The sequence below is a fragment of the Protopterus annectens genome, chromosome 2.part2, assembly GCF_019279795.1.
Source record: "Protopterus annectens isolate FY-2018-M chromosome 2.part2, PAN1.0, whole genome shotgun sequence".
Lineage (NCBI taxonomy): Eukaryota > Metazoa > Chordata > Ceratodontiformes > Protopteridae > Protopterus > Protopterus annectens.
In genome coordinates, this window is record NC_056730.1 from 346,468,195 (window position 1) to 346,480,404 (window position 12,210).

Here is a 12,210-nt window from a genome sequence, read left to right on the forward strand (position 1 = left end):
AGAAGTCATGCTGTTAAAGAGTGAGGAGGTGGTACTGTTGGATGTAAGTGGAGAATTAGTTCTACATTAATTTTTTTTTCAATTATTTCCCAAATGTAGGGAGGATGGAGACAGAGAGGAAGTGCAAGGCATTTTCTAGCTGAGGCCTTTGCTATTTCTTTCCCCTAAGCCCAGAGTAGAATTTTCTGATCCATTATAGGCAGTAAAATACAATTTGATCTCTGTGTTTAAAGGCATCCTCCAACAGTTAAATCTATAACTCCTCTAACTTCTAAATTACATTTAGTCCCCTAAAGTCCACAAACATAATTTTCTGTGGCTAGCGTGAATTTTATAAGTAGCCTTCCAGTTTCTACAGTAACATACAACTGGGATCAAAGACTCCCAGTAAGCTGCCATCCAAATAAGGCATCATCATTGTTGCCTTTATCATCATCATAGTCACCATCATCACAATTATTATGTGACTCAGCCAGCATCTTCAAACAATTTCACAACAGAATGCACATTTGCAGAACAAGGTTTTATTTTAACTTTTTGTTATTTTTTTTATTAGAAAAACAGTAAAACGTTCTCTGTTCTAATACAGCACTCCTCACCAATATCTCTTTTTTATAGACTCAAGCAAGGTTTATTGAGAAAACCTCAAGAAATGAAACTTGAAGCGAAAGATGCATTTCAAGTTACACTCACAAAATGTTTTGTTTAAAAGACTTTCTCCTGAGAGGGTGAAATAGTTTTGTCATTTTTAACTATCGGATAACCTCATCTTTTTGCCTCTGTGGGGTGCTGGCATAATGGTTAAGGTGTTTACCTTACAGACACAAGGTACAGGGTTTGATTCTCACATGAGGTAATTGGCTAGGTTTAAAAAGGCCCACAAGGGCAGTTAGCCTAGTACCAATCTATGAACCTTTGTTGTGCCCCCTTGTTAATATGGTGCTTTACTCGCCAGATATACCCTTGCTTTATTGCCAGTGCTGACACCCTTTTGATGCTGTCAACAAGCTTTCTAGTACTCTTGTGTGCCTTTTGTTATGCCTGACAAACAAAAATGTTGTATAGCACTCGTTTTGTAAATGTTCTGCTCAAATGGCTGAAAAATGGAATATAATGGAATATGACTAGAAAAACTTCATATTAGACGCTTGAACTTCCACAGACTGCATCACGTTTGCTTATGGAACTCGTTTATCAGTCTACTTTCTCTTCAACAACCTCTTTTTCTACTTGCCTTGTCCTTGAGGATTAGAAGCTCTATTTGTTATTTCCAAGTTTTGTAAAGAGTTTCTGAGAGATGTGTCTGCCTTAACTCTGTCTATATAATTCCCTCTAGTTCTCCTTTAATGTGTCCAATAGTTTTTGACAACTCTGTCTCAGATTTAGTTTTACTGCCATCAACCATTTTTCCCCTCAAGTAACTTCTTCTAGAAGAATTCCTGTATCCTTTGACAGTTGAGACTTCAGTTCAGGCTTTTGGTGCAAGCTCACTCTTTTTCTGAAGTTGCAACATTGCCAGCCTCTGATGGAGGTCTGGACACTGTCTGGATCTTACTTCTACTACATTTCCAGTGTGATTTCATCCATACTTTTCTGCATGGAGTCACATGTATACATAGTTCTGTTTTATCAAACTTATTACCTACCAGAACATTTTCTGGGATATCAACAAATATCGCCACCTGGTTGTCTCCCTGCTTCTATCCTACTCCAAGTGACCCTTGGTCAGTGACACTGAAAAGATGTCTTTCTAATGACTTTGACCATAATGAACTGCCCAGTCAGAAAATCATCAACTTTAGACTTAAAATATTTGTATTTGATGCAGTATATGTCTTATCAAAAGCTTCCCTGCCCTTGCCATGATAGAGTGTAGACCCTTAATAAAGTTTGATGCAACTGTAGTATGTTATTACTGTAGTGTGTTTTTAAATTTAACAACTCTCTCATGTGCCTTTTGTTCCTTCACAAGCCACTGGGGACATAAGTCCATACATGTCCCATCTGTTTACACTGAAAACATTTTACTCCAAGACTTTGTCACATTCCTGAACCAATGCTTTCCCATTTTGCCTGTATAACCTCTTGTGAAGGTTTAAACTCCCCATGGACACATATATTTCATTCATTTTTTCCCATATTTTCCATATAAAAGCAAATAGATCTATGAGGGAATTTGCTCTTTGCAATATTATTTTATTAGAATGATTATTAATTCTAAAATTCATCTTGTAAGAATAAGTGTTTCCCCTGCCAAAAACATAAATGTTGCATATACAGATGACTATGTGTTGATTTTATTTGTTTGTTTTCTTGAAGAATACCTATTTAAATACATTTAAAAACACAACCACCAATCATCTCACTGCCCTCCTTTTCTTAAGGGCTGGTCTTAAAGGTATACCTGTATTCATAGTTTCATAGTTTCATAGTATAGTACTAGGCTATCTACCCTGGGGCATTTGTAAGCCTAGCCATAGTGATGTGGCTTTTGCCACCCCATGAAATGGTACAAAAATTGTACAGAATAAATTTAGAATACTGTGCCTCTGTCTAGTAGTGACACAATGAAGGTCCCCTTATATAATAGAATTAGTTTACTGTGCCCCTGTCTATCGGTGACACAGATGTGACCCCTGGGGTAAACTTACGATCTCCCATCCACTCATCAAGATTTCTCTTGAAAAGACTCAGTGAGGGGCTCTGCCTAATATGAACTGGGATCCTGTTCCAAAGCATGGGAAGCCTCTGGGTTATGAATCTATCCCTCCAGCGTGTCCTATTCATACTTGTACCGAGGTTTAAGTCTTTAGCTCTCGTGGTCCTGATGGATTTGGATTTTTTGAGGTGGAGCATGTCCATCAGATCCTGATTGGACATGGCCTTGTACGTCAGGCAGAGATCACCTCTGAGAAGGCAGTATGCAACTGAATAGAGATGAAGTTTCTTTAGTCTGGCAGAATAAGACATATGTCGGAGACCCTTGATCCTCTTGGTGAGGTACTTTTGTGGTCTCTCCAGCTGTTGTAAATGCCGGGTGAGGTACATACCAAATGGGGCATTGTACTCAATCATGGGTCTGATGAGGGAGGAATATAGGGGTACAATGACATCCTTGGATCTGGATGTGAATCCCTTCATGATGAGGTGTGCAAGGTAGAATGTTTTTCTAACCACTTTGGCAACGTGGGTGTCAAATGAGAGGTCGCTGTTGACTTGGATCCCTAGGTCTCTGATTACTTTTTCCATATTCAGTGGGTTGCTGTCTATGTGATAATTTGTGGGTACTTTGTTTTTCCCAAAGGGGATGACTATACATTTTTTGGCATTTAGTTTAAGGCCGTGACTCCGGCACCAGTTGTCCGTTTCTGTGAGGCCTTTTTGTAGGATGTGTGTGTCTGCTGGTGTATCGACTATGGCACCTAGTTTGCAGTCATCCGCGAACTTTGTCAGCCACAGCCCTCCCATGTTTGCTTTAACATCTGAGAAATAAATGCCGAACAAGAGGGGTCCCAGGACAGATCCCTGTGGGACACCACTTGTGACTGGCTTTGAGCCTGACATTGCTCCAGCGATTTTAACTTTATGGGTTCTGTCCTTTAGCCAGTTTGCAACCCATCTAGTGACATAAGGGTTTACTTTTAAGCTGTTGAGCTTATCTATGATGCCTGAGTGGGGTATTGTGTCGAAGGCCTTAGCCAAGTCCAGGTATGCTGTATGGACTGCTTTGCCCTCATCAATGGCTCTAGTGACTGTTTCGAAAAAGTCAACCAGGTTTAAAAGGCAGGATCTGCCCTTTACAAAGCCGAACTGGGTGGGGTCAAGTGTCTGTAGGTCCCCTATGTCTCTGTTTATGAGTTCCATAATGATTCTTTCCATAGCTTTGCAGACCAGGCTGGTTAAGCTTATGGGGTGGTAGTTTCCAGGGTCTGTAGAGGCACCCCCCTTGTGGAGTGGGACCGCTGTTGCTGTACGCCAGTGTTCAGGTACATATCCCGAAGTAAGGCTAAGGTAAAATAGCATTTTTATGTGTGGGTTTAGCTCCTCTTGGAGTTCACGTAACACGCAACCCGGGATACCGTCAGGTCCCATTGATGCTGTGTTTTTTGCTTTGTTTAGGGCGGTTCTCACTTGGACATCTGAGATGACAGGGAGATTACATTCAGCTGGGATAAGTATTTCTTCTTTTGGGAGTGAAGGAGGGGAGAAATTTGCACTGAACCTGTCAGCCAGAATGTTGGCAATATCTGTGGGTTCAGTGTATTTTATGTTGTTGTGAACCAACTCTGAGCATATCTGAGGGTTTCCACCCAGGTTTCTAACATAGCTGAAGAAGGCTTTGTGGTTATCTTTAGTGTCCTTAGCGATTTTTCTCTCAAAGTTGGCCTTGGATGGTTTTATGAGAGAAAGTAGTTTTCTGCTAATGTTGATCAGAGATGTCTTCCCTTCATGGGATTTTGCTCTGACGTACAGTAGCTTCCTTCTTTTGTTATACAATTTGTTTATGGCTGAGGTCCACCAGACAGGACGCTTACCTTGGAGAGGGACTTGGATTTGTTTGGGATTGCATGATCCATGCATTTTTGGAGATGTCCATAAAAAGCATTTGTGAAGGATTCGGCATTGTGGGATGTTGTATCCACTGGCACAGTGGGCTTAAAGGATACCATCTCAGTCTTAAGAAGAGTGAAGTCTGCTTTTGAGAAGTTTTTCACGGTGGTCTTTTGTGCTGGGCATGGAGGTGGGATATGTACATCCAGGGTGATTAGTTTGTGGTCATATCTCACTAGTGAGGGGTATACTTCCAGTGTGAAGAATTTTGTCCCCATGTTTGTGATGATCAGGTCTAGTATATTATCTCCCCTAGTGGGAGAGGTGACTAGTTGTTCCAGTGCATTTGAATTTATGAATTCCAGGAACCTTTGGGCTAGGGTATTAGGGCTAGAATAATGTACCCAATCTATGTTTGGGTAGTTGAAGTCTCCTAGTATGATGGTATTTTGTGATACATTCATATCCTCCAATGTCTTCAGGAAGGCTGAGTGGGGTTCTTGAGATTGGGAGGGTGGTCTGTAACATGCTACCAGTTGTATAGCAGTTTTGCCTATGGTTAGTTGCACCTGTATGGTCTCTGATGCTTCATGTGTTGCTACTAACCTGGAGGTGTGGGTGTCCTTGATGAATATGGACACTCCCCCTCCCTTTGTGGTTCGGCCCGGGTTTTGGGGCCAAAAAGCATGATACGAGGTATAGCCTGGTAGCACTGGGGTGCTCTCCGGAGCCTTGAACCAGGTTTCAGTTACTGCACAGACGTCAATGTTCTCCATGCTGAGGAGTGCATCAAGTGCCTGCATCTTGAGATTTAGACTTCTAGCGTTGAGCAGCATTACCCTTAGTTTTTTTTCCATTTTTGTTTTCTAAGGAGGTGGGTTTGTCTTTTGAGCCTTGCCTAAAAAAGGCACTATGGGGGTGTCAAGAGCCTTAGCCAATATCCGGAAGCCCAGTGGTGACAGGTGTAAGCCATTCCTTGCGAAGCAGAGTGGCTTGTCCAAAATGTCATCCCAGGAAGACAGGTATTGGTACTAGGCTATCGTACCTAGGGCCTATACAAGCCTAGCCATAACAATTCCCTGGCTATTTCTTCCCACAGTATTTACTTCCCTGGACCCCTGTCTACCAGGGCAACTGACGTGATCCCCGGGGTGAATTTCCTATCTCCCATCCAATCAAGATTCCTTTTGAAGAGGGCCAAGGAGGCACTCTGCTTGACATGTATGGGCAGTCTATTCCAGAGTCTGGGGAGTCTCTGGGTCAGGAACCTATCCCTCCAGCATGTTTTGTTCATTGCAATGACAAGGTTTAGATCCCTGGAGCATGTGTCTCTGAGGGATTGGGATTTCTTTAAGTGTAGCATGTCCAATAGCTCTGGGTTTGACATGGCCTTGTATGTTAAGCAGAGATCACCTCGGAGTAGACGATATGCAACAGAGTTCTTTCTTTCTTTTTTTTTTTTTTTTTTTGCAGAGGGTCTTTTCTTTTTAAATAACATTCTTTTCCTATGATTCACTTAACATCCCATGCTGGTTTGCTAAGAAATCCCTTAATTATAAGTGCTACCCTCCCCAATAAACCTTGAAAACGATTTTTTCTTCCTCTCATCTTCCTGCTCCTTCTTTCACTTTCCATGCTTGCCTATCATGTCTAGCCATATAAAAGTAAAACTTGCTTTTTTGTCTTTTTATAACCTGCTTTTTGATAAAAAGCCACCCTGTCAAGCTACCATAGTACTATATTAATTTTGTTAAACATTAAAATATAACAAATTTTGAAGCAATATAAATGATTGGGCATTGGGATTTTTTGTATTTGAAAAAGTCCTGTAGTAAAAGGATGAAAGCACTTTTTGCTTATTTTTTTAAGTTTAATAAAATAAATATGGTTCTATTGTGGCTTGATAGTGTTTCTTTTATCAATTTTGTTATTTCTGTACTGTGAATCTTTTGTTGGTTATAACCTGCTTTTCGTAAACTCTGGTGGGCTTACACTGAAGAATAATAAACCTACTTTTTGTCATCAACCCTTTGACCAAAATTCAGAACATCATCACTGGAAGGATGTAACAAAAGTTGGATGAAGAAAAGAGGGTGAATGTGAGAGATGTGCATTTATGACATTCTCTGTTCCCCAAATCTGAGTGTTCTCAGAGTTAGTGCATGTTTGCATCTCCAGGCATGTGGAGAGAGGGCAAATAGCTTGCATGTGTTTCCCATCTTTTGTAATGGCAATGTTTTAGTTAGCATCCTCCAAAGGTTTTAGATATTTTCAGGTAGAATAATTGCCTATCAATGGTACATTTTTGAAACAGTTTTTTTTTTTTTTTACTTTCGCCTATTCCATGCTATTGTGCTTTTTGCCACAGAGTATCAGTCATTTCTTAGCCAAATGCTGCTGAACCATAGAAGTTGTCCATAGATTAATACTGGGCTAATTGGCCTAATTGGCCTTGTAGCCATATTAAGCCTATCCGCTTACCTCACGTGAGAATCAAACCCTGCACCTTGTGTCTGTAAGTTAAAACACCTTAAACATTATACCAATCTGCCACTTATTTTGTTCTTGTTGTTTTCCTGAGCTGAGTTTCACATATCCTTACAGACCCCTTCCCCTTCTTTTAATAGTGCCATTAGTAATCTACATTTCGAAGTGCTTCTTGAGATCTCATATAGAACTGGCTGTGAGTATCTTGACTAGGCAGCACCAGTAAGTGAGGATTCTGCTTAACACTGGCATATTATGAGACCACTAAGTATCATAGTCTAAACCAGTGGTATTTTTATTATTATTATTTTTTTATCCTGGTAGTACAAAATAAACCCCAAAACCATACCACCCTGGTGGAATCCCAGTATATATAAGTTGTACAAAAAAAGAAGAAAGTCACGATAAAAATAAAGAAGTGCTATACCCAGCAGGAAAAAAATATCTCAACAATCTAAACAAGTAAACCAGGGGACAAATCAAGTCTGCCAAAACTAAACTGGGGAAAAATCTAAACAAGCAAACCAGGGGACAAATCAAGTCTGCCAAAACTAAACTGAGGTAAAAATCTAAACAAGCAAACTAGGGGACAAATCAAGTCTGCCAAAACTAAACTGAGGTAAAAATCTAAACAAGCAAACCAGGGGACAAATCAAGTCTGCCAAAACTAAACTGGGGTAAAAATCTAAACAAGCAAACCAGGATACAAATCAAGTCTGCCAAAACTAAACTGAGGTAAAAATAGCCTCCCAAATCAAGTACAACCATAAGGCTTTCTTTAGCTATGTCCACAACAGCAAAGGGAGTACACAACAATGTGCAGAAATGGAGTCACTTACACTAAGCCAAAAGATATAGAAAATCTACTGTCTGACAAATTCAGCTCCAATTGTATCCTTCCCTCTCTCCCTGTCTCTCCCCCAGCCACCCCTCTGGAATTACCATCAAACATAAGCCCCGCCCCCACCATTATCACTAGAGTGCAGGCCATCAACACACTCTCCATGACCAAGAGGAATTAAGATTAAACCCCAAGACAGCCAGATGGCTCCTTGGTAGGACACAAGAAGTTAAGATGGAGGAGTCCACCTCCACAAAGAAGCCATTCACTAACACAGTCCCTCAGGGCTCTGTACTGGGACCAGTCATTTTTGATATCTACCTCACTGAAGCCAATTCCAACCTTTAGAGCCTTTGGCTGACCAAGTTTGTTGACAATTGCAAACTAGGTGCAGTCATAGAATCTCCCCAAGATGTTCATATCCTCCAAGAAGGTTGTATTCAGATAAATAACTGTTATCAGAACTATACTCTCAAATTCTGTGCAAAGGAATGCATAATAGTATGGTCAACACTGGAAATTGCCTCATTGATAACACACCCTAAGAGTCCAATGGTCAGGGACTTGGGGGGTGCATTTAGACAATAACCTGGCCATTGACCATCGTCTGTCAACAGTAGTAAGAAAATCGCTCTATGTTGTACATCTTATAAGTAATGGTATGGCATCTAGGCCCAAGGAAGTCATCATTCCACTGTATTCAGCCCTCATCAGATCAAGGTGCATTCAACAACTGAACCTTCACAGGGGTTCTCACAAAAAAGATACAGGGTGTAAACAACATTTCCTATGCAGATCACCTCAAAGCATTATTCCTGTATTCATTCTCCTACAGACTGTCAAGGGTGATCTACACATGACATATAAGGCATTCTTGGATCCCACTCTGATGGACCTTCTGCATATCTGCAAGATAAATTACATCATAAATACTCAATCTAAGGATTGATACCTTGCTTGTGACATAAATAGGACAAGCTGGACGAATCAGTATGTTTCTCAGAGTATGCCCCTTCTCTGGACCAGGCTTTCTATACATGTGAGGCAGAGTTCTTCCTAAACCAATTCAAGCATAATTTGTAGCAGTGGATGGGAAATCAGAAATTCACCCCTGGTCGAGCAGCTATGTCCATAATATTCAGTGGCAGCCTACAAATAGTTGGTCACCCATGATCCGGCTTACATATACCACTTAAAATAGTCTTAAGGTCCTTCAGCTTGTCATATACATTAGCCTGCATAGTTAAGCTTAAAATGGCCCCTGTGGTAGTTAGCCTAGTATACACCTATGGACCTATAAGTGTTTAGGCTCACTTGTCTCTTCCACTATGATTGGATTCTCAGGTCCATTCATAACCAGACCATAAATTTTAGTCTTACATTTCTTTCTCTCAAGTTATAGAATGATTTATTCTTATTTGCGTTATCACAAAGTTACATCTTCTGTTACCTGCCTACTCATAAGGTGCTTTTGTTTTTTAGTTTATTGGTTAGTAAGCAATTCCTACTTATAGGAAATAAACTGGCTTTTCTCAGACCCTTTTCAGACACAATCCAGGCCAGAAGGACAGAGCAAATACAACACAATACATAATATATCACATAATATATTATTATTAGTGTGATAATTTAATATGAAAGTATTTAATTCATTTTATAATTAACTATTAATAGAAAAATAAAAAAACATTCATTCCCTCTTTTTTAATTTCTTTAAGTCTTTTGGGTTTCTAATACCATGGCTGGAATGGAACCCATTCCTAAGTCAAAGAATGATTAAAGTTCATAAAATTAAAATTGTTTCAATCTTTGATGTTAGCCAAAAGTGCTCTTCACAGAAATGCACCCAGTATTGAGTCCTTCTGCAATTCGTACAGAGTTACATGTATTAGTAACATATAAGCCGTTCTAGCACACAATCAGCTAATCAGAGTTTTTTGTTCGACAGAATAGGCTAGGACACAATTCTTTTATTTTACACCACAAGCTCTGATGCTAGCTAAACATAAATACTCATAACCAGACAAAGAATATTCAGCAACAATTTATGTAATTGCAAGATTTAATATAGATTAGATTGGCTGTGTATTACCACATGCATTAATCACAAAGCACTTGCACCATTGGTGGTTGAAGACTATGAAGATTCTGCTTTTGTTATGATAAGAGAAAGACATTCTATACATTCTTCAGATTTTCCATTGAAAAGTCTCCTGTTGCAACAATGAATTTACCAGCAGTAGATCATTAGGTAGTGTTGCTGAGATATATCAGTGTAATATTGCTTATAGGCCAGGAAATCAATACTCTAATGCTCGTGCACTAAGAGGGTTATATTTCCTTCAGGAATATCTGCAGATTTTGACCTATCTCACAGATGTTAGTGACTGTACCCTAGTATATACTCTACATGCTCAAAAATTAAACATGAACTGTGAAAGATGTAACTCTGTCTGGCCTAAAATAAATGAGGCATAATTTATGGCACACTCTTTCAGAAAGCTACACCAAGTATCATACATTATTCATTATTACAGGGCTCTGACATATTCCACGTTAATTCTGTAATGCTTAAAACATCACATTCATCCTAGAATCTCTGGAAATGAATGTTTAGCAAGAAACTCTCCATGGCATTTAGTTTTTGATGAGGATATAGTGAAACAAGAAGTAAAGCCACATAATAAATGTCAAATGTGTAGTAAATCGCCTCAGATTTCTCACTGGCAGTCATGGGACTGACACAAAAAGGTTTGTTACAGTCTGCATGAGGATTATACTGTATTCTTTTCCTTGGAAAACATGTTGATATATGTTCGTTCAAAGTGGAAGGATATACCTGCGATAAATTCTTTTAGTTCTCATACATGGCAGCCAGTCAAAAACTGAGACAACGTTTCAGTGTACACACTGTTCTAGAAGTGCAGTCTTCAGATAATGAATCTCGTTTCAGCAGCATGAACTTTACAGATATTATGAAAAGAAATAGAAGGCACAGTTGTGTAAGTAAACTTACCATAACAGTAGATGATCACTGCTGCAGTAGGCTGTAGCTGTATGGGTTATACCCTACATGGGATAAACAGCTGGCCAGCTTCCAAAGTTTCAGATCGCTTTCCATGCATGCAAGCCACTGACAGTTCTAGCAAGCAGTGGAGAAAACTACTGGTCTAGGTGCTAAGCCATTCAGAACTTTCCAGCCACCGAAAAGTACTCTTCTTGCAGGCTTATAATAAGAGACATTTGGCTAGCATTAATCCGTTGCTGACTTATGTTCCCTTCTGGGAAAAAAACTTCAACAGCTTGCTTTATGACTAAAATATTTATTTTAAATTGACATTTGTTTTATGCTAACTTTTATTTTTTATTGGGCTGTCACACAACTTCAGTTGGTAGACTGTGGTTATAGTTTTTTTTTTCTTTTAGGGTAAAACTATAACATTTTACTTTTTTTCTGTCATTTTTTTATCTTCTGTCAAGATTCCAGTTAAAAAAATCAGAAACTTAAACATTTATCTCCTACTTTCTCTGTTACTTTAAACAGGAATTATTTATTGAGCTCAGCTTAGGGCTTAGTGCATGGTCTTAACCCTTATCAGTCTATATTTTCTAGTAGAAGATCATCCAATCCAAATATTATGAAGGTTTTAAACCATGAAGAAAACTTCAGAAAAGACGTGATATATGCCATATGACAAAAATATTGTACACTGTACACATTCAAATCGTGTGTGTTTGTGTCTAAAAAATAACTTATTAGAAATGTTATTGTATTATTCTAGCAGTCATTGTTACTAATTCTCATTTTGTAAATAATTAAAATAAGATATCAATACATTTCCTTTATTCATTTAAACAACATAGTCACATTAACTGTTATTCAGATATATTATAAAATTATATACTGTAATGAAACAAGATTTTCTTATCCATGTTAAACTTTCTTATATACTTTATCATTTATATAAATGTATGCAAACTTGGACCATGGGGGCAGAAACTTCTGCAATACAGTACTATTAAATAATAGAAACCCGAGTTCATGACTCTAACTTTATTACTTACAGGGAGACCCCGGCCCGATGGGATTGCCTGGACTTGAAGGACTTCCTGGAGAAAAGGTAAGAAATGCTGGTTTCAGCAAAAAGAAAACTGTAGTACAATGACACTGATGAATAAGAAGAGCATTTACAGCCACTTATGAATACAGAATAAATGCTAGTATTAATCATTATGAATATTAATGTCAAATTAGAAATTCACTACAACTCAATAAAATGTCACTTTATAATGTGAGCAATGAACAACACGAATGTTAAGATGTTGCATGT

The 12,210-nt window shown here is 38.8% G+C and overlaps 1 protein-coding gene across 1 annotated transcript in view; it reads left to right on the forward strand.

The window, feature by feature from the left end:
* COL19A1 (collagen type XIX alpha 1 chain) overlaps positions 1 to 12,210 on the forward strand; it is a gene marked incomplete in the record, with an annotated part of 3,251,042 nt that overhangs the window by 2,778,396 nt on the left and 460,436 nt on the right. The window contains 1 exon segment of the mRNA XM_044063894.1: positions 11,947 to 12,000. Within this exon segment, the coding sequence (XP_043919829.1) occupies positions 11,947 to 12,000 (54 nt within the window).